The 23,977-nt window shown below is 44.1% G+C and overlaps 1 protein-coding gene across 2 annotated transcripts in view; it reads right to left on the bottom strand.

Moving 5' to 3' along the window:
• LOC140126279 (LON peptidase N-terminal domain and RING finger protein 1-like) overlaps nucleotides 1-15,961 on the bottom strand; it is a 32,556-nt gene extending 16,595 nt beyond the window's left edge. Inside the window, exons 1-5 of one of the 2 annotated variants that reach the window (XM_072145533.1) lie at nucleotides 15,396-15,961; nucleotides 8,445-8,563; nucleotides 6,931-7,053; nucleotides 6,253-6,411; nucleotides 551-698 (exon numbers count right to left, since the gene is read on the bottom strand). In XM_072145533.1, the coding sequence (XP_072001634.1) occupies nucleotides 551-698; nucleotides 6,253-6,411; nucleotides 6,931-7,053; nucleotides 8,445-8,563; nucleotides 15,396-15,696 (850 nt within the window). In that variant the 5' untranslated portion in view covers nucleotides 15,697-15,961. The remainder of the gene's footprint in view (nucleotides 1-550; nucleotides 699-6,252; nucleotides 6,412-6,930; nucleotides 7,054-8,444; nucleotides 8,564-15,395) is intronic. The other variant, XM_072145534.1, reaches the window with a different exon arrangement.
• Between the last annotated feature and the right edge of the window lie 8,016 nt (nucleotides 15,962-23,977).

Below are 23,977 nucleotides of genomic sequence, written 5' to 3'. Positions count from 1 at the left end.
CTAGTACGACAAAGGGGTGTGGTGTCCTATTAGGGGCGGAGTCTCAGAGCAAAAATCGCACACTTTGAGAGGCTTTTGATAAAATTTGCCCTGTGCTTACGTATGGCTCTCATTTTGGCACTCAAGTTCAGATATATGTCAGCTTTTTGGTGCAGGGTTAAGGGGAAAACCTGATGTCCAGGCCTCACCCCTCTACGTGAGGCACTCCTGCGGGACTTGCTTACTTTTGTGGGACCGATGGAGGTCTTCTCTTCCAAAAATGACCACTTTGGTGAAAATGTGGTTTGATCTCTAAAAACCATACGCAAATTGGGTTGGTTGGCAATTATGGAAGTTGTAGTCAAAGCACTGAAGTCCCAAATCTAACATGTGACAAGTATAATAGTGGTGTCTCATTGTATAGAAGTGAGGCCTGTGGACCCCCAAAGACACCGGGGCCTGGAGACTTCAGCTACCCTCATAGTGATGCCCCTGTACTAGTAATAGTAGTACCCCTCATCAGTTCTACACCACACTCTTATCAATACATACCCCTATATCTATTACTGACCTGTCAATCTTAAATGCTTACTTAGTCTTTCTTTGTCTGGGGGGTCCGCCTCATCCATATCCTTCCTCTTCCGTGGCTCTGGGTTTAAGGCAGTGTGTGACCCATCAGAAGGCTGGACCAATGAAGGAATCTTCTGGTCTCCATCAATCTGATGAAGAAGCAATCAAAAATATATCAACAAAATGATTAGGTCATCATATAACCCCTGAATAGATTACACACCATTAAGGATAAGGGATAACAATATGATTGGTGGGGGTCCCACTCTCACTCATTAAGGTGAGGGCATGTGCCTGCTGCTCCACTCAATACAAAAAAAATATCAGAAATTGCCAGACACAGCGCCGGCACTCCCCTTCAAGGTCTATGTGAGTGACGGTGATACCAGAGCGCTGTGCTCAGCAATTACAGCACTCCCTTAGTAGTGAATGGAGCGACAAACTTAACCTGTTCTCAATATCCCAGTAGTCGGACCCCCACTGATTAGCTCATTATCTACTATGCACAGGCTAGGGGATAACAATCAAACGTGGTAAACCCCTATAAAGAAAATATTTTGTGATTCAGGTATCCAGTGGACCTTGAGTTGCTATTCATAAATGGATGTTTTTGCAAGTATAGTTTATGCCAAAAACAAAAATTACACATGGAAAATAAAACCTTGCGACTAGAAGCAATGTGCCGTTCATTTCACATGGAGGTGGATTCTGAGCCCCCGCCGAAAAAAAAAAAAAAAATCGACACCCCAAACAAATGCTGCATTAACTAATCCTAAAAGGAAATCTCCCATCACAATGATAAACCAGGGACACTTACTCATAGACCCAGGCACCGTGACTGTGGTAATCTTCTTATATGTGTTATCCATGACCTTCATTCCATCTAAAATCAACTTTAAAAATTATGCTAATGAGCCATGAGTGCTCTGGATGGTGTTACAAGAGCCCCTCCATATTGCAGCATCACAGGCTGTTACACTGTGCAAGGAGCACATCTCCCTCATCACGGTTGCAAGGTAAGACAGTGTAAAGTCTGATGACACAGGGGCTAGGGTAGCCCCTCAGGCTTATTAGAATCATTTTAAAAGTTGATGTCACAAGGAAGTAGGCCATGGATAACTAAGTGCCCCTGGTTTATCATGAGGGATTTTGATGATAGATTTCCTTTAACTTGGAGGTTGCATCCATGATAAAAGCTTTGGATTTGGCCCTATGAGTGCAGAATATTCCCAATTTTACATGCCACTCTTCAATCCAGGGGCTGGGGCTCATGTTGATGCATTAGAGGTATAGGGTGAGCTGGTCTACACTCACCGACCACTTTATTAGGTACACCATGCTGGTAACGGGTTGGACCCCCTTTTGCCTTCAGAACTGTTTCAATTCTTCGTGGCATAGATACAACTAGGTGCTGGAAGCTCCTCAGAGATTTTGGTCCATATTGACATGATGGCATCACACAGTTGCCACAGATTTGTCGGCTGCACATCCATGATGCGAATCTCCCGTTCCACCACATCCCAAAGATGCTCTATTGCAGTGATGGCGAACCTTTTAGAGACAGATTGCCCAAACTACAACCAAAGTCCAGTTATTTACCGTGAAGTGCCAACGTGCCATTTTAAGCAGTAACTTATTGCTACCTGTTCTTCCACTTCTTTAATTGTATCGGCCGCCAATACAGTTGAAAGAAGGAGGGCAAATTCAGACTATCATTGTAGCTTCCCTCCTGGGTATCTCTGTACAGGAAGAATGTTAGGTCCAGCAGGATGAGCTCCAAAGATAAGGAGTTCTGTCAACACCTTCTCACTTTTCAAGCAGTTCCAAACAGTCAATGAAGTGTCGCTGTAAAATAGTGCTGAGAGCAACATCTTATAAGTTGCCTGTGACTGTGGGAAAATTTAATGGATTTGGTCCTGTTTGGTGAACTCTGTCCTGGGCTGATGGCCTGAGTGCCCACAGAAAGGGCTCTGAGTGCCACCGCTGGCACCAGTGCCATAGGTTCGCCATCACTGCTCTATTGGATTGAGATCTGGTGACTGTGGAGGCCATTTGAGTCCAGTGACCTCATTGTCATGTTCAAGAAACCAGTATGAGATGATTCCAGCTTTATGACATGGTGCATTATCCTGCTGAAAGTAGCCATCAGATGTTACAGGGTACATTGTGGTCATAAAGGGATGGACATGGTCAGCAACAATACTCAGGTAGGCTGTGGCGTTGTACCAAGGGGCCCAAAGAGTGCCAAGAAAATATTCCCCACACCATGACACCACCACCACCAGCCTGAACCGTTGATACAAGGCAGGATGGATCCATGCTTTCATGTTGTTGACGCCAAATTCTGACCCTACCATCCGAATGTCGCAGCAGAAATCGAGACTCATCAGACCAGGCAACGTTTTTCCAATCTTCTACTGTCCAATTTCGATGAACTTGTGCAAATTGTAGCCTCAGTTTCCAGTTCTTAGCTGAAAGGAGTGGCACCCGGTGTGATCTTCTGCTGCTGTAGCCCATCTGCCTCAAAGTTGGACGTACTGTGCGTTCAGAGATGCTCTTCTGCCTACCTTGGTTGTAACGGGTGGCGATTTGAGTCACTGTTGCCTTTCTATCAGTTCGAACCAGTCTGCCCATTCTCCTCTGACCTCTGGCATCAACAAGGCATTTCCACCCACAGAACTGCCGCTCACTGGTTGTTTTTTCTTTTTCGGACCATTCTCTGTAAACCCTAGAGATGGTTGTGCGTGAAAATCCCAGTAGATCAGCAGTTTCTGAAATACTCAGACCAGCCCTTCTGGCACCAACAACCATGCCACGTTCAAAGGCCACAAATCACCTTTCTTCCCCATACTGATGCTCGGTTTGAACTGCAGGAGATTGTCTTGACCATGTCTACATGCCTAAATGCACTGAGTTGCCGCCATGTGATTGGCTGATTAGAAATTAAGTGTTAACGAGCAGTTGGACAGGTGTACCTAATAAAGTGGCCGGTGAGTGTATATTACTAGCACATGTCACTTCTTCCTCATTACAGTTTTGATAAACCTCCTCCAGGACTCCCATTATTATACACAACGTTGTATACATAAAGCTCCGGAGAATCCGGAATCTGATCCGTAAATCTTTCCCTAACCTCATTCTGTATTTACTCTGTACTGTGCAGAGAGAACCTCTGTATTAACACCGGATTAGCATGAAGCGAGCACAGGAGTAGCGCAGTTTATACACTAGGGGGCGCCCTGAGATTGCCAAATCATATAAACGATTTATAAGAATCCTCGTTCTACTGTGGGATTTAAACATCTGCAATTAGTGAATTAAAAAAAAAAAAAAAAATTAAAAAAATTTGAGACACATAAAGCAGGGAGATGCGTTTGTTTAACGAGTTAGCATAGATAAAATAGGGGAATTTAATCACTAGTAATAGTACTAATCTGTATCACATATAAATACGATCTCTTGTCATACATAGTGACATCATCACAGTCACGTGATGTCATATGTTGGCTGATTTGCAAACAGGACCACCATCAATACAAAATCTACAGTAGGGTCTCCTATATATTACTCCCCTCTCCGTATATGGTCGCATTAACGCCTGTACAAGCGTCATAGACAATCAGCAATATTACTTCTTGAAAAAAGGTAACATGTGGATAGTGTTGCAGCCTCTTAATGTCCCTAACTGCTGCATCCGTGGTCCCGGTGGAAGGTCATGTGACAAGAGCACTGTCACTGCAGGCCACCAATGCTCCGGTCACATAATCAGCTGTGAGCTGCCTCAGTGCAGAGCTTTTCCCGTGTGCTTCTGATCCCAAACACCTGCAGGATTGGACTGTCAGTGTGACAGCCCGTTACTCTTCTGTGATGTGCACTCCAGGTCCCCCATCACTTGGCCCTTAGAGGGACCCTTTCAGCAAAAAGTGACCTAATAAACCACTACCAGAATGCCATGGATAAACCACTACCACTATTTCATGGCCCAGTACGGTGGCATCATCCAGAAAATCAACTTTGAAGTCAAGGAGGCGGAGAGTTTAACACTGAAGTCAAGCTCTTTTCACCTCAGAAAGCCTCCTATGCTGTAATCGATAGTCCTGCATCCAGAAACATCACTAACCAGATCTCCTGAAGACTGGTTTATGATGTCAATCACAGAGGAGGAGGCATTCAGAGGTGGGAAGAGCTTGACTTCAGTGTTAAACTCTCCGCCTCCTTGACTTCAAAGTTGTGCTCACTTCAGTGCTCACTTCAAAGTACATTTTCTAGATGATGCCACCACACTGGGCCATTAAGAAAACATGAAGTGCTCATCTACTTCACAACATACCGGTTGTGGTTTATTAGATACATTTCTGATGCAAGGTTTCTAAGTGTGGGCGGTTAGGGCAGTCGTAGTGGCCACCGAATCGCCCACCATATGTTCTTCTTTGGCTTTCGGCCTGGTGCCAACTGGAAGGTACAATGTAATTATTTTAAATGGGGCAGTATTTATAGATGTATTACTGGGAGGGGGGTAGGAGGCTATGTTTTACTGGGGGGGGGGGCTGAATATATATGTATTACTGGGGGCTGTATGTAGATGTATATCTGGGGGGAGTGGCTGTATGTAGGTGTGTATATACACATGTGTTACTGGTTGGGAGTTCTGTAGATAGATGTATTATTAGGGGGGGCAGTATATAGATGTATTAGTGGTTGGGGGCTGTATATAGATGTTTTTACTATAGGGGGCTGTATATAGATGTATTACCAGGGGGGGCTGTATATGGATGTATTACTAGGGGGGGCTGTATATGGATGTATTATGGCAATGGCAGCTCAGGACCTTATGCTAATTGCACTATTTTCTTTTAGGATCACTTTTTACTCGGATCTCCTCACATATAACATAGACAGCGAAGGCATCTTACCTTATTGCTGGCGCCGCAATCTTGTGACCCAATGGTTGCAGTTTCAAATGGCGCTATCAGGGCGGTGGTGTCTATTGTGGTGTATATGGATGTGTAACTAGGGGGGGCTGTATATGGATGTATTACTAGGGGGGGGGCTGTATATGGATGTATTACTAGGGGGGGGGGGCTGTATATGGATGTATTACTAGGGGGGGGGGGCTGTATATGGATGTATTACTAGGGGGGGGCTGTATATGGATGTATTACTAGGGGGGGCTGTATATGGATGTATTACTAGGGGGAGGGCTGTATATGGATGTATTACTAGGGGGGGGCTGTATATGGATGTATTACTAGGGGGGGCTGTATATGGATGTATTACTAGGGGGGGGGCTGTATATGGATGTATTACTAGGGGGGGGGCTGTATATGGATGTATTACTAGGGGGGGGGCTGTATATGGATGTATTACTAGGGGGGGGGGCTGTATATGGATGTATTACTAGGGGGGGGCTGTATATGGATGCATTACTAGGGGGGGGGCTGTATATGGATGTATTACTAGGGGGGGCTGTATATGGATGTATTACTAGGGGGGGCTGTATATGGATGTATTACTAGGGGGGGGCTGTATATGGATGTATTACTAGGGGGGGGCTGTATATGGATGTATAACTAGGGGGGGGGCTGTATATAGATGTATTATGGCAATGGCAGCTCAGGGTCTTGTGCTAATTGCACTATTTTCTTCCAGGATCACTTTTTACTCGGATCTCCTCACGTATAACAGACAGCGAAGGCATCTTACCTTATTGCTGGCGCCGCAATCTTGTGACCCGATGGTTGCAGCTTCAAATGGCGCTATCAGGGCGGTGGTGTCTATTGTGGTCCGATCCGAGATGCGAGTCGCCTCATCCATTAACTCCTTCAGTGATGAAGGCACAGAACAGCGCAGGTCCTGCAGTATCTAAGAGAAATAATGGTCCAACACAGTCAGATAAGGAAACGGTCAGCGGTTCTAATCAAACAAAGCTGCAGATAGTTAGGAATCGTTCTTGGAGATCTGTGGAACCGGATCTGTGTGTGGTGTTGGTAGCAGCAGGACTGTGGGGAAAAAAAATGTGGGTCCGAATCCCACATCAGTAGAGTAGGGATCCTTTATTAAGACAGGTGGGGATCAGACTTGTCCCATCGCAACAGATCATTGGGATCTGAAGACATAATTATTGGTCAATGAGAGCCAAGATGCAGTACCCCAGTACAACCACTATACAGTGTAGGGAGTCTACTTCCGCCTCCATACTTTGTGCTTTTGCCAGAGGCCGTGGCTCCCAATATGATCAGTGGAAGGCACTTGGTGCTAGATTTTCATGGATCAGACATAAGTTTATGTCATAAATATCTAGCAGAAAACCTTCCCTTTAAGAGCCGGTGTTCATACTGTGCATCTATAGAGTTCAGGCCTAATGGCCTGTAACCCACCTACCTGTTCCATCTCATAACGGGCTGCGGCAAAACGTGGATTCAAGGCCAAGCATCGGCCATATTCCTTAAGAGCTTCTTCCTTCTTTTCCATATGGAGGAGAGCTGTTCCCTTTCTGTAGTATCCCTGAAGAATAGAGCACCATGGGAAATCAGAACATTGGAAAAAGAACATAAGAGGGTCCACAGGGGGTCTCAATCTTAAAGGAAATCTCCCATCAAAATACATCATGATAAACCAGGGACACTTACTCATAGATCACTGTGACTGGGGTACTGTCTGAAATGTCCTATAATCAATTATTACAATTATGATAATGAGCCTGTAGGGCTCTGGAGGGTGTTATCAGAGCCCATCCATGCTGTAGTTTTACAGGCGGTTACAGTAACAGCCTGTAGATCCATCAGCACTTCCGCCCTCCCTCTGCCTCATGTAATCTCACACAGTGGGAGGGAGAAGCGATCCTGCACAGTGTAACATCCTGTGAAGCTACAGCACAGAGGGGCTCTGGTAACAGCCCCCCAGAGCCCTTTTGGTTCAAGTTGATTTAAGAAGGAAGGATAACAAATATAAGAAGAATACCACAGTCCTGGTGACTGGATCTATGAGTAATGTCCCTGGTTTATCGTGGTGGATTTGGATGGGAGTTTTTTCTTTAAAAATGTGCGACATTAACTCATAAATTTACTGGAAGCATAACTGAGGGTCAGCACAAAGAAAAAAGTTCTCAGTAAACAAGTATAAAGTAGATATATCGGAATAACTGGAGGGTCTTCTTAAAGGATTACTATAGGACTTCATTCCGTCCTGTCACGATGAGTCCGGTTAATCCACCAGGATAACACTAACACTTCCCCCATTCATTAGTTTATTGCCGCTCATTACTGAACTCTCACAGTGTCCCAGACCCATAAAAGAAGGGAGACATCAGCAAGTTTGGACTTCGGGACAGAAGGAGCAGCCAAGAGCTGACAAAAGAATCCTAAAATAAGACTTGGAAGCGTGAAAGACAATGGGGGAGATTTATCATCAAGTTTCATCAGTTACAGCACAAGGAAAGGCAGCGTATATGTCCTACAGAAGATACAGAGATACAGCCAGATGTGAGATGAAGATCAAGAAAAAGGCGAAACAATTGGATTTTTAACAGCTCATGGAACCACGAGATGTGATCTGAAAGATGAGATCCTTATCTTTAATGTGTCACTAAAAGCGACTCATTTCCGGCAAAAAGTGACTCTTCTCTGCTCATTTGCATATGAGTTCAGAGGAGATTTTTCTTTATAGGTAAAACAGGTGACATTTCAGACAAAAGAGGGAATTCTAGAGAAGACATTTCATTCCCTACCATAGAGAGTTAGAACTTTAATGGGGTAAAGTCTGGTGACAGGTTCCCTTTAAGATATTATTAGCAATTCTGTCCCACTTAGTTGCTCATTGTCTTCCCCATTCTTCTCCAGACCCAGCAACACGTCCCCATGTTAAACTAGGACAATGTACAGACGGATGTATCTCACCTCCGGGTCTTGTGGCTGCAGATCACAGATTATCTCCGCTTCCCGCAAGGATTCGGGAAATTGCTTTAAACACAGATACACCTGGGAGCGCAGGATCCTCAAGGGAACGGCCTCCGGAGCTGAAAAATACATTTTTTATATAATACTGTGAGAACGGCTGAATACTTAAAAGAAAACAGAATCCATAATTTTTTTTTGGGGGGGGGGGGGGGTGTTTATCCCAAAAGCCACCTTTACCTTCTATTTAAGTGGACACCATGGGGCAGATTTACTTACCAGGTCCATTCGCGATCCAGTGGCGCGTTCTCTGCGCTGGATTCGGGTCCGGCCGGGATTCATTAAGGTAGTCCCTCCGCCGTCCACCAGGTGGCGCTGCTGCGCTGAAAAGCATCGGAACGCGCTGGAGTTCACCGGCTCGGGCTGAGTGAAGGTAAGTGCAAGCTCCGCGACAGATTTTTTGTTTTAAATGCGGCGGTTTTTCCGAATCCGTCGGGTTTTCGTTCAGCCACGCCCCCGATTTCCGTTTGCGTGCATGCCAGCGCCGATGCGCCACAATCCGATCGCGTGCGCCAAAATCCCAGGTCAATTCAGGGGAAATCGGCGCAAATCGGAAATATTCGGGTAACACGTCGGGAAAACGTGAATCGGGCCCTTAGTAAATGACCCCCGATTTGTTTTTTCCCAGAAAAATTGCTAAATTTTACCTTTTTTAAAAAAAAAAAAAAAAAAAAAGAAAAGAAAAAAACCCCACAACCCTTGGGAAACAAAAAGAACTTGAAAACACTGCATACTATTTATATGAATTGTAAAGAGTCATGGGGGTGGAGTCATGGAGTCACAATGGGCAACTGCACTCTTGGTATTTTGCATTGATATCCCACATGCTAATGCAAAGGCTTTGGTTGCCACAAAAGTAAGCTTGCGGGTACAACTGACCCGTGGGAGAAGTCCCGTCAGTGGAGCAGCTCCACCCCCAAGACTCTTATAAAAGTCACAAGAGTTTAGTAACAATTCTGAACCCTATGTCTTTAAATACTCATGTCACCACATCTCCAGACTCATACAAATGTTATTTTTCTGCCGATGGGGATAACTTGCAGTTTTTGATGATACCATTTTGTGGTGCATCTTTTTATCATTGTTCATCTTTAATATCTTCCTTTGCACAGCAAAACAATCAGGCCAAGGGGGCGGGCATAGATATCTAAAGCACTTACCTCCACAATGTGACTCATTTAGGAGTCATGGTTGCAATGCCAGCGTAGGGAGTGGGTATGAGTAGATTCACCCCCCAAATCATGCTGCCTATTCACATCTTAAAGGGTCCAATAATTAGGATGTAAATGGGTGTGGTGCAGTGATAGCTAGTGGTTAAATTCCGATATTATGCCCCAGCCAACGGGGGAAAAAACTGACCAAGCTTGTCCCTCAACAATCCTGCCAAATTTTAAGGACTGTGCGCAAAAACAAGGACTGTACAAGTTTTCATATAATATGGATGTAACAAATGTGTTGACACCGAAAACAAGAAACTAACACCAAGTATTACGAGTACTTTCGCAGAACTTCGTTATACGCCAAAACTATATTTGCATAAAACCAGTTCGACGTGTGGAAGAAAACAACGTGTCCTACAACAGCTGACGACGACGTTTTGTACATGATCCCTCGAGCAATGCACACACACAACAAACCCACAGCTCATCACATGTTTTGGTTTGTACAGTAGGACCTAAAAACATGCTACTGGGGTCATATTAAAATATAAAGAACTTATCACTTTGTGGGCTACAGCAGCAGAGATACGGGCAGCTAAAGACATGGATGGAAAGGTAACACCCAGTTCCTGCCTAATATTTAACTGCCTGTAGGTCCAGATATGTAGATTACAGAACCCAAATCCCACTGGGGGTCTGAAAGATTAGATACTTATCTTTAATATGACACCAGTAGCAGGTTTCTAGGTGCTACAGAAAAGAAAAGAGGTGCTTCTGAATTGACACTACCGCTGAAACCACTAAACTTGACTCATCTCTTGTGAAAATGGGATGAGAAGAGTCATATTTGCCCGACTTTGAGGGGGATAGTAGTTTAGTGGGGTACAATGTGGTCACAGGTTCTCTTTCAAGGGGTATCCATAGTAAATCAATCAATTTACTGTTGATTTCAGGTACAAAGTCTGCACCGCGGTTAACTCTGACTTCCAGAGGCCCAAGGAAAAAAAATTAAATAATACCCTTCCTTTTCTTAACGTTTTCTGATGACGTTTGTGACAAGCCTTCTTAGCAAAGTCTTTGTTTCTGTTCCACATTCTACCTATGGATAGGCCTCGCCAGAGTTCACTACTGTGTATGAATTACTTGCCCAATCACCCCTATTACTGTAGCATAACTAGCTAAAACTGGGACAACTAAAATAAAGCATAAAAAAAAAAAAAAAAATCTACAGTATCTAAACAGTAACCCTCTGAGGTGACAAAAAAACACAATCCAAGAATTTGGGGTTGGATTAGCAAGTATACAGGAGGGGATTCAAACCTAAAGATCGATAAAACTCTATGGTAACAGGACTGAGTCTAGTGCATGGTCATCAGCAACATGGTGGCTTTACTGACAGGTTCCCTCAAAGGGACACTGTCAGCAGATTTTACAAGAGTGTCCTCAGGTATGGTAATAAAAATACCCTCTCTCTTCTGTTGAAACTTTCCCTTGTTTACAATACAAAAAAAAAACCTCCACTAAATTCATATGCAAATTTGCTGAGAGGAGACATTTTTTTCCCTGGGAGGAGTCACTTTTGGAGGCTGCATCATTTCAGAAATTGACCTAATTAACCGTTACCGGTATGTTGTAAAGCAGCTTAACACTTTCCTTATCATGTTTCTGTTGCGTCTGGATACAGGACCATCAATTACAGTGAAGAGGGCATTCTGAAGTGAGGAGAGCTTGACTTCAGTGTTAAACTCTCCACCTCCTTGACTTTATACAACGAAATCACTTCAAAGAAGATTTTCTGGACAATGCCATCGCACCGGACCATGGAATTAGACATGATCTAGAAGGTGTACAGCTGCTTGATGACATACAGGCAGTGGTTTACTAGGTAAATTTCTGCTGACAGGTTCCCTTTAAGATTTTTTTTCCTTCCTATACTATTCACCTAAAATAAAAACGAAATAACCAGTGTAAAAAGCCTCACAATTCTCTTCACTTCACCAAAGAGATGGTGGACCCAATAAGGGTCTTCATCTTGATATCCCAGCTAGTCCTCAATACCCCTAATTAGATATATTATAGGTAATAGGGTCCCAATATGAGGTAAAACTCAGCTGACCCCTGTGTACAGTGGTAACCCACTTCAAGACAAATTATGGAGGAAGGCGGAAGGTAGATTAAAACATTCCAGAACCTGACATTCCACAAAAGATGAGAAAAATTATTTGCCAAAATTTTTTTTTTATTAGTGTTGCTATGCAAGGCCGAATTCACTGTGACGTATTCCCGCCTGGTTATGGTTGGGAGGGCATACGTCCGCCTCCATGGAGAGGAGGATGGGTGACCCGTCACCTCTCCATCGCAATGCACAGTGTACAGGCCGTAACACGAGCACAGATAGGACATGTCCTATCTTTTCCCCATGTACGGAGCAGTATGGTGAAGCGCCTGTGTGGCACCATATCGCTCCGTGCGGCCATTGCCGTCTATGGGGGACATATGTACGGCCTCAAGTTTGTGGCCATACATACGTCCCCCTACGGTCGTGTGAATGCGGCCAAACTAGGCCTATATTTCATTCAGTAGAGAAGAAAATGTCGACAACCACTTCTGAGGACAGCCATGACCTGAGGAGAAAGAAATGGCCGACTACAACTGTCTGACAGGAAAGAACATCCGTCAGCCATTAATGGTGATGTTGTGACAAGTCTCAGAGACGAGTCGAAAGATGAAAGCGGAGGAGTCCCACAGCTCTGAGCAATTAGAGACTCCTATCACACATAACACATGCAGGACTTTTCTATAGAAGGCTATCAATATGCGAGACCCCTGAGGGCCACCAAATATCTCCTGTCCTAGAATAGAAAAAGAATGTGCTCTTTATCCAAAACATACATAGGGAATTCATTAAAAATGTGCATTTTTTGTTAAATTACCAAAAAAAAGCTCCTTTTCCACTTTTAACCCCAATGAATACTATAAATGAAGGAAAAAAAAAAAAAAAAAATCTTCAAACTTTTATTTCTTTTTAACAAGTTCTATGTGCCCCTCCCCCCCACCCCCCAAATAAACGCTCCAAAAATAAAAAAATTCGCTAAAATTCCCCGGTTATTAGAGCCTTTTCAGGCCACGTCAATGGACTCACATAAGGTAAGTTGCATATAGGTTTACAAAGTGATTTTTTAACATTGCAGCCGTAGAAAGGAAACATTTAGGGATAAGAGCGGTGATTTTTAATCATAAATTTTTACAGCGTATTTATTTTGGGTGGATTAATCTTAATGGCAGGTTCTCCAGGTGCCTACAGACTTTCACAAGCTACATCAACATCTGCAAAGAGTTTGTATGTTCTCTCTGTGTTTGTGGGGGTTTCCTCCCGGTCCTCCGGTTTCCTCCCACAATCCAAAACACACTGGTAGTTGATTGGATTGTGAGCCCCATTGGGGACAGGGAGCGATTTGGCAAGTTCTGTGCAGCGCTGCGTAATCTGTGTCCGCTATATAAATAAAGGAATTATTATTATTACATACAGCCATTACTTTTTCTACCTCCATACACATTCACCACCACCAGTAGGGGGTGCAAGGCCCTGTCTCAAACTTCTGGTGACGGCTTCCTCATGGAGTCAAGTTGTTTCATAACACATAGACAGAACTGCAGTAACTATGTGCTCAGGTTAAAGATCGCACTGATCTTAAAGGGTTGGTGGAGACTTAAAGGCATATCATAACATGTACTGACAGGTTCAGCAAGGGCTGATTTCGTTGAATGTCCTCCCATCAAGATAAGCGGTGAAATTAGGATTTGGCAGCCACTGCTCCTAGGCTATTATAAAATAGATACGGTCAGTCATAACAATGTCTGGGAAGCAATCAATGAGATGTGATCTACTACATAGGAAGGTTTCACAAGGTGAGTGTCAGCTGCATGTACATGCCCGACCATGGCTCGAAAATAATTAAAGGTTATTTATTTTACCCCCCTTGTGTCATATGTTCTACGTGAGTGAAGCAATGTGTGTTACCCTCAACTTCACATGTATGGATCATATCACCAGACCCATAGTACTTTTCCATACAGAGGGTTCAGGAACCCAAACTGTCTGAGAGGTTCCCTTTAAGGGGAGGGGGGATGAACCAAGTTTGATTATCTACTTGTTGAAAACAATCTGATTGGTGGGGAAACAACTGCTGAGACCTTGAAGGAAATCTACCACAAGGATGAAGGATTGTAAACCAAGCACACTGACATACTGGTGTGTGCCCTCTCTGGCAGGAGCCACTCGTATTTTAACTTCTTATGCCCATGTTGAAAAAAATTATGCAATCGAGCCTCAGGGGCTCGGAGCCTAAATGACAGCTATGGAGCCCAGAGGCCCTTCAGGCTCATTTGCAAAATTGTTAAGCCTTGTTTGGTAAAAGTAGTGAGTAGTGGTAACTAGTAAGTGTGCTTGGTTTACAAACCTTCATCCTGGTGGTAGATTTCCTTTAACCGATCACAAGAACAGGACTCCAACCAATCACAAGAATGGGGGGGGGGGGGTCCTGCTGGAGCGACACCAACCACCAATGGGAGTCACATTCTCATTAAGTGGTGGAGCAGTAGGTCGAGCATCCCTACTGTTGCCCCATTCAATACAATGAGCAGATGGACCCCTGAGCTATGGGCATATAATTCTGGTTTACAGAGGTAAGAAGTTGAAGGCAAAAACCAGTCAGCAGGTTAATGACAGGGCTCCTAAGACCATAACAGTCCAAGGCAATGGCTAAAAAGCAGGCTAGGATAAAAGATTTTACACTTGGGCCCAAGGCACCCCAGTATGTTACTGATTAGGAGTATGGGAAATTGCTGAGCATAGCGCTCGGGGTTCTCGTAGACAATAAATGAAAGTGCTGAAGATACTGGAGCGCTGAGCTCAACAATTTCTATATAACTGAATGGAGCGGCAGTAAGGACACTTAACCTACCCCCTCCATCGTGATCGGTGGGGATACCAGCAGTCGAACCCCCACTAATCTGTTTTTTATACTCATCCAAACTTTGTAAACCCCTTTACATTTAAGCTCCAACTTTTGGACGAACAGTCAGTAAATCTGTATATTTTCACTTCAATGACATGGACAATGGCAAAATGACAATGACATTGGACATGGAAACTGTCAGCATGACGCTGCTGGTGGAGTTACTATTTCTTTGTGATTCTACTACTGCGACGCTTTTACATGTTTCTACCTATCAATATACAGATTCCGAATGAAAAAGCTAAAACATAAGTCATATTACTTCCATGATGCCTACATAGTGCCCCCACATCTACAGGCATCTATGCCGCACAATCGGGCTACAATTTACATAAGAAATACCAAAGAATTCATAGATTTTTCATTGTTTACCAACATTCCGGGCACAATGGGGACAGAATCCCAGATATAGAGGGGGATCTCTGCACCTCTGGTATCGGGTCTTGGGTGAACGTACCTGGAGTGATAGTGGACCACCTTGCTTCGCCGAAAAAATTAGTGTTTCAAATTGTTCAAGTGTCCAGGAGGCGGAGTTGTGTGAACTGCCACTGTCATTCAGCTCAAAAAAAGGAGGGGCCAGTGATCAGTGCACACAAAAGGACCGCCTCCGGGGCACTTGTGAGCATAAACATGGATTTTTAGTTACCCGACATCACTTTTTTTGACCGTCTCCCTTTAACCCTTTCATAATTCCACAACTTGTGACTGTTCCTTACCCATGACTATTCCCTTGCAGGCTACCTTGGCCGCTTCCTCGTACTGCCGGGCGGTGACCAAGTCCTCCAGGTCCCTTGTGATCCTCTTCACTTTGGTGTCCAGGTCCAGGCACTTGTCCAGCAGGTTGGAGAGCAGCGTGTTACACCTGAGCTCCTGGGCGCCGCTGATCTTTAGTCTTTGTTTGCAGATTTGGCACCTGCGAGCGGCTTTCAGGCAGATCTTACAGAATGTGTGCCCACAGGCGAGAGTGATGGGCTCCCAGAGGGTCTGCTGGCAGGAGGGGCAGCTCAGCAGCTCCATAATGAGGATTCCTTTAAGGCACCAATCCCTTTAATGGATGATATCCTTAGTCTGGGTGCAGCAGCTGGCATGTAGTACAGAGGAGAGGTGTGGGCAGGACTGGGCAGCAGGGTTATACCTGCTGTGCCCCATAGGGTACCAGTATAATAGCAGCTCCTGCACCACACAAAGCAATGGATGTGATATAACATGTGGAGCTGCATTACATAAAGCCAGCGGTCACATGACGCGCCCGACGCCCTCCCATTGGCTGCGGCGGGGACTCCCTGCCCTTGTTGTGAAACAGCCTGTGTTTCATAATGGTCACATAACCGGGTCTATCGTGACATATCGGGACCTGTCACTCGAGTTACCTCCTCTCTCTGTCACCACACCCGCCCGTAAAATAAAATAACCCCATTACATACACGTCTATACAGGTGTAGGAGGTCATGTGATTCATTCATATCCCTTCATGGGAAAGCTGGGTGATCAAAAAATTTTAATTTTTTATAATCAGTGATCAGCAATATGAAATCTACGGTGGTCCAACAGCATCCATTCATCTATTACATAAGGCTGCAATACTAGGTGTGGCCACTATACAATGCACAGCGCTGTGTTTGGTAGATACCAAAGTATTTCAATGCTGTGGCCTCTTCCCACAGGGGTTAAAGACCCAAAATCTGATTGAGCCTCTGTCCCCACTATGGAGAAGGACAGTGCATATATTATATATACAGTATATATATATATATTTATATACACACACACAAGATCAAAATGGGGAAACACAATATTTCCTAATTGTCAAGGTCATTGTGTAATCATAGGTGACTATATCCTAAGATGAGTTCATAAAAAAGTAGTTTTTTTAACCCCTTATCCCGCACCTCTTTTTCACATTATTGTCCAGACTATGGGGCACATTTGCTTACCCGGTCCTGTCACGATCCCCGATCCGGAGGGTTGCTGAGGTCCGCCGGAGTTCACCTTCTTATTCCCAGGGCTTGTAAGTGCGACACAATTAGAATTTTAAATCCCGCGCGTTGTCCGAATCCATCAGGTTGTCCGACGGCCACGCCCCCCGATTTGCGGCGCATGAAAGATTGCGCCAAAATCCAATCGCGTGCCCCAAAAACCTCTGTTAAATGTGGCGTAACGCAGAAATCGGGAAACCCAACGAAAATGCGGTCCGCAGACCCTTAGTAAATGAGCCCCTATATTTCAGAGTGGTTTTTTTCGTCAATGCCTTCAACAAGCTGTAACTTTTTGTTTATTTTCCGGTTACTAGATCTGTATAGGGTGTTTTTTTTGTTTAGTTTTTTTTTTTCACTGTAGTTTTTCATTGCACAATTTTTGGTTTCATTATTGTTTTATTAGCAATTTCTTTGCAATTTATCCGAAAAAAGGCAAATCCAATATGTTTTTTTTTTCTAATAAAAAAGTCTGCATTTATTAGGGAACCTAATCTATACCTAAGCTATACCAAATTCATATCTTTTTTTTTTTTTAAGTGACCTTCGTTTGTATCATGAAATTCTTTTGGGGGAAAAAAACTTTTGACATTTTTTTTGTTAGTGTGGTTGTATGGGGACCTGTAGTTTTTATTTGCTTTTATCAGGCTGGTATGTGGGGTTTGTATGGTGATTTTCACTTATTTTGTGTTATGCAGATTTAAATGCTTTGGAGGTAATTTTTAATAATTTATTAGTTTAAATTTAAAAAAAAAAAACTTTTTTTCTTTTTACTTTTCGACACAAACACGCGATCATTTGATTGTCTGCTCAGTACAATACACTGCAATACTGAAGTATTGCATGTTATTAGCAAACTCCTATGCAGTCACCTGTCTGTGATAGGACCCTTGAGGCATTTGCTATGGACAGCCCTTGGGTCTTAGATCAGACCTCAGGGTTGCCATAGCTATGATTGGCGCCCCATGTCAATACTTTGGGGGACCAAGAATCTCCATGCTGGAATTTAAATGTTGCGGTCGTGTCGCACTACGGCCACGGGTGTTACATTACAACTGATGCCAGTTCAGCTCCAGTTATGACCACAGTGTAGAGTGTGGTCTATAAGATGGCTGCTCGTGAAGGAACAAGTTGCACACTTTTCTCAGATAGCCTCACGGCTGGTGCACCTCTCTGTGACTGGCTAGCATGTGACTCTTATGACTTAGCATGTCATAATGCAAACGATACAGTGCAAGCGAAAGGGTTGCTGCTGTTCATAGTGTCAGTCAGATAGGCATGACCTTTTTAAATACCAACAATAGGAAGAGGTACGGCGCCACCTCGCAACCACTAAGATAGATAAATCACCTGGGCCAGATGGCATACACCCCCGGGTTCTGCATGAACTATGTACCGCGGTAGACAGACCGTTATTTCTAATATTTGAAGATTCACTGAGGACTGGTTATGTTCCAAAGGACTGGCGCATAGCAAATGTGGTACCAATATACAAAAAGGGATCAAAAAGCGATCCTGGAAACTACAGACCTGTGAGTCTAACTTCTTTGGTGGGGAAAATATTTGAGGGGTTTGTTAGAGATGCTATCCTGGAGTATCTCACTGTGCATAACCTTATAACCCAGCGTCAGCATGGGTTTATGAGAGATCGGTCCTGTCAGACAAATCTGATTGGTTTCTACGAGGAGGTAAGTTCAAGACTGGATCTGGGGGACACTGTGGATGTTGTATATCTGGACTTTTCAAAAGCATTTGACACCGTGCCACATAAAAGGTTGGTATATAAAATGAGACTGCTGGGAATAGGAGAAAATCTGTGTATCTGGGTAAGTAATTGGCTTAGTGATAGAAAACAGAGGGTGGTCATTAATGGCACATTATCAGATTGGGTTGACGTTACCAGTGGAGTGCCACAGGGGTCAGTATTGGGGCCACTTCTTTTTAATATTTTTATTAATGACCTTGTAGTGGGTTTACACAGTCAAGTTTCAATATTTGCAGATGATACTAAGCTGTGTAAAGTAATAAATACTTAGGTCGATAGTTTAGCATTACAGAGAGATTTGTGGAAGCTTGAGGAGTGGGCAGAGAAATGGTTGATGAGGTTTAATGTAGATAAATGTAAAGTTATGCACTTGGGCCATGGAAACACAAAGTATAATTATGTTCTAAACGGTCAATTACTTAGTAAAACTGAAGCTGAAAAGGACTTGGGGGTATTGGTGGATGGTAAACTTAATTTTAGTGACCAGAGCCAGGCGGCTGCTGCTAAAGCAAATAAAATTATGGGATGTATCAAGAGAGGAATAGATTCTCATGATAAAGACATAGTTTTGCCCTTATACAAATCCCTGGTCAGACCACACATGGAATATTGTGTACAGTTTTGGGCACCAGTGTATAAAAAGGATATAGTAGAGCTGGAACGGGTGCAGAGGAGAGCAACCAGGATTATTAGGGGAATGGGGGATTAGACTGACAGGGGAGACTTCTTTACAATGTACAAATACCTGTGTACAAGGATCTCGCGGAAGATCTTTTTATACCTCGGCCTGTGACCAGGACAAGGGGGCATCCTCTGCGCCTAGAGGAGAGGTGATTCTACCGTCAACATAGACAAAGGTTCTTTACTGTAAGAGCAGTGAGACTATGGAACTCTCTGCCGCAGGAGGTTGTTATGGCGGACTCTATGTACATGTTCAAGAGAGGCCTGGATGCCTTTCTGGAGAGAGAAAATATCACCGCTTATGGGGATAAAACATTTATTTAATTCTTAAAGGTTGGACTTGATGGACTTGCGTCTTTTTCCAGCCTTATATACTATGATACTATGATACAATTTCCCTTTTCAGGGCACTTAGAGGCAGGGGGCTGCTATGATAAATGACAGGTGGAAATCGGAAATAAGTGCCCTTCTTAGGGCTCTGTGAAGAATTGCACTGAGCTACTGAGGATGGATGATGCTGTAAATTCTGATAATACTGTCTTAAAGGCACAATATCAGTATACTTTGCCGTTCCATCAGAATCTGAAAAGCTGTAGAATTATAGATAGCAGTTGCATCGAAACCTGAAAGATGCTGTCTGACGCTGTAGAGTTTGCCAATCCATCAAAATCTTAACGGTAAGTAAAGGCAAGTGCCGGGGTGTACTTCTTTTTTTGGTGCATGTTTTTCATGTAGCATGCAACATAATTCTGTCGGACATTGCATGATAAACAATCTGACGGTGCTCCAGAATGCCCCTTTCAGTGCAGAATTTTGTGTTACGTTGGGTATAGTACAGCCGCGACACATATGTGGCATGGACACTTTATAAATACATATGCAAGCAGTTTGCACTAAAATGAACGCACAAAGTTAGACAAAAAAAATGGTGCAAGAGCTTAATTAAATGTGGGGCAGTTTGTGTTCCTTGCTGTAATACTGTGAGGACATACTGGGCCACAGCGACAGTTTTCTGCCATATTTTGCACATATTACACGTGCAAAGTGCTTGTACATGTATTAATGAAGTGTTCGAGTTTTATGTAATGGCTGCATTATACCCAATGCCCCTGAAAGGGGCGTTCAGGTGCGCAGTCGGATCATGCAACACATTTATCAAGCAGTGTATGACAGAAGTGTGTCACACTCCCTATGTTAAAGGTGCACCAAAAAAGGTTAGTGCCCTCTGTCAGAGCAGTGCAGGGGGCGCCAGATTCATGAAGAATGGGTGCACTTTGCAGTGTTTTTTTTATCAATGTGGGCCGCTATGAATTTTACAGTGAGGACATACTGTGCAGTGTCTAGTATACTATGGCGCAGACATTGGGGTACATTTACTTACCCGGTCCTGACGCAATCCCCGCTGAGCGTTGTCTGATGATCATGGACTCCGGTACGATTCCCTAAGATTACTCGCCCGATTTCCTGCATGCGTTGCTTCCCTGCTCAGGTCCGCCGGAGTTCACCTTCTTCCTGGTGCATGTAAGTGCATTGTCTTGCAACACAATCTTGTGACACAATTTAAATATTAAATCCCGCGCTCAGTCCGAATGCGTCAGATCGTCCGACGGCCCGCCCCCCGATCGCATGTATCGTATGAAAGCCTATGCAATTGCGCCAAAATCTGATCGGCGCAAATTGGTAATCGTCGGAATATCCGACGTTTGTGCGGTCCACGGACCCTTAGTAAATGAGCCCCATTGTATATACCTTTCAACTTTTGGGCTAGAGGGACAAAATGTCCCTTCTATTTTCCTGAACCACACCAATTGTCTCCCTTTGCACCACCCCCAAACATAATATAATTTCCCACACATAGTACAATGCCTCCTTCCTGTGGCCAGCCTCCCTAAGGACATATATAATACCCCTAATGCAACTCAGCAACATATAACCCCCTCTTTAATTTGATCCTCTTTTTACTTTTTTCCCCACTTTTATATATCTCCCCAAACTCATAATGCCCTAGATTTCTGTACTCCTCCCCCCCCCCTCTCCCCCATCTCATTTTATGGCCATGGACCTCCATTCCCTTCATATTGTGGTCTCCTGTCCTTCATCCTTCCTTATATTTTGGCTTCTAATTCCCCTCTAATGCCTCCTGTCCTCCATCCCTCTCATATTGTGACCTCTGTCCTCCATCTCTCTGATATTGTGGCTCCCCTGTCCCCTCACATATTGTGGCCTACTGTCCACTCACATATTGTGGCTCCCCTGTCCCCTCACATATTGTGGCTCCCCTGTCCCCTCACATATTGTGGCTCCCCTGTCCCCTCACATATTGTGGCTCCCCTGTTCCCTCACATGCTATGGCTCCTCTGTCCCCTCAAATATTGTGGCCCCCTGTTCCCTCACATAATTGTGGCTCCTCGGTCCCCTCACATAATTGTGGCTCCTCGGTCCCCTCACATATTGTGGCCCCCTGTCCCCTCACTTATTGTGGCCCCCTGTCCCCTCACATATTGTGGCCCCCTGTCCCCTCACATATTGTGGCCCCCTGTTCCCTCACATATTGTGGCCCCCTGTCCCCTCACATATTGTGGCCCCCTGTCCCCTCACATATTGTGGCCCCCTGTCCCCTCACATATTGTGGCCCCCTGTCACCTCACTTATTGTGGCTCCCCTGTTCCTGGGTGTTAAACAAGACAAAAAACTATGTCACTTACCTTTCTTTGTTGCAATGGATATGACCAGTTACCTGTGGTTGTGAGAATTAGAAATACAGGGGGTAGAGACAGAAATGCATGTCACACGTGTTGCCTTCGTGCTCCTTCTCATCCTTTCAGAGAGCATTGAAATTACTTTATTTGTAGTGAAAACCTGGGACTGTCCCTCAGTCTAAAAACAAATGACAGATGATATATAATATACATGTTTCTATATAAGACCCTTACGTAAAGCTGATGATGGTAACAGTGATCCCCACAGTAGCCAGCAGTCACAGTGATGCCCCCAGTAACCAGCAGTCACAATGATGCCCCCAGTAGCCAGCAGTCACAGTGATGACCCCAATAGCCAATAATCACATTGATGACCTAGTAGTCACAGTGATGCCTCCAGTAGCCAGCAGTCAGAGTGATGCTCCAGTAGCCAGCAGTCACAGTGATGCCCCCAGTAGGCAGCAGTCAGAGTGATTCCCCCAGTAGCTAGCAGTCACAGTGATGCCCCCAGTAGCCAGCAGTCACAATGATGCCCCCAGTAGCCAGCAGTGATAGTGATGACCCCAATAGCCAATAATCACATTGATGACCCAGCAGTCACAGTGATGCCTCCAGTAGCCAGCAGTCACAGTGATGCCTCCAGTAGCCAGCAGTCACAGTGATGCCTCCAGTAGCCAGCAGTCACAGTGATGCTCCAGTAGCCAGCAGTCAGAGTGATTCCCCCAGTAGCCAGCAGTCACAGTGATGCCCCAAGTAGCCAGCAGTCACAATGATGCCCCCAGTAGCCAGCAGTCACAGTGATGACCCCAATAGCCAATAATCACATTGATGACCCCGTAGTAACAGTGATGCCTCCAGTAGCCAGCAGTGACTGTGATTACCTCAATTGCATATTGAGAAAAAAATAAAACATCCAAACAGTACCTTGTGGCTTCCTCCTACTCTTGCTGCCTTCTTCACCTTGACGCTGGATCTGTGACACAGGTGATGCGTGATGACATCATGCATCAACTTCCATCACCTTTGGCAATCGGCCTTTTCAGCCTTTGATGTAGGTGGTGGGAGACTCTGCCCTTCAGAGTCTCGGCCCCTAAGACCATGGGAAAACCCATATTTCAGATTTTTTTTTTGCAAAACGGACATCGCTCCTCCACATGTGAGGTGTCTCACTGTCCTCCCTGTATCTCTTTATATCTTTTATGTTGCCTGAATAATATACAGTCTCACAAAGTATTGGCGAGTGCAATTTTTCTGTTTTTGTGTCATATTAAAGATAAAAATCCCATCTTTAAAAAGGCATCAGTATGAGCTACAGAACCGGAGAGCTGCCAAATGTACCATAAGAGGTGATTATATATAGATTATCATTATCTAAATTATGGAAACCTCCTTTAAGTCCCTCCCCCAGGACTGCCAACGTGAAAGGACAACCATTTCAGACAAATTTGCTAAGGTGTCTGCAATTTGCCACTGGTTATGTGGCAATGATGGTTATAGTTTATTTTCATAGACTCCATGATGTAGAATCTGTAGATATTCAAAAAAAACAGATTCCTGAAAAGAATTTGGGCCAAAACTCCATTTTTATATATACAATCATATGATCTTATTATTGCCTTAGATTATCGGCATTACATAAGTTACCCAACCCTGTATAACTTGCCCCTGGCTAATAGCATCATGGCTTTGATCCTCCCTATAATCGCAGTAAGGCCAGTACATTACCCATAATGGACGGATTATTCGATCATATTATCGGCTATCACGACAAATTTACAATCTAAAATATTCGGCTTAAACCTCAAACTATGTAACACAATGAATATAACAGACGACACCATTGTACATGGCCGTGACTGGACCAGACGTGGAGCGGGTGTATAGAAGCTATCTTTGGATCAAGACCGTTTTATGAGCACAATGTGACGTATAATGAGTAGAATGAGGCCAAGTGATTCTGTATAATGCATTGATCTACTGAGTATTACAGTGTTCTAGAAGGAATCAAAGGATTTCAATTTGACGTCAACAAAATAAAGTGTATTTTGACCTTGAAATCTTACATCAGAATCCATCATGATAGGTCCAGACACTGTGACTGTAGTAATCTTCTTCCATTTGTTATCCTTGGCCTCCTTCCTTCTAAAAATCTACTTTTATAATTATGCTAATGAACCAGA

This window comes from Engystomops pustulosus, chromosome 4 (genome assembly GCF_040894005.1).
Source record: "Engystomops pustulosus chromosome 4, aEngPut4.maternal, whole genome shotgun sequence".
Lineage (NCBI taxonomy): Eukaryota > Metazoa > Chordata > Amphibia > Anura > Leptodactylidae > Engystomops > Engystomops pustulosus.
The sequence above is the reverse complement of the archived record's forward strand: the minus strand, read 5'-3'. Positions and strand labels throughout refer to the sequence as shown.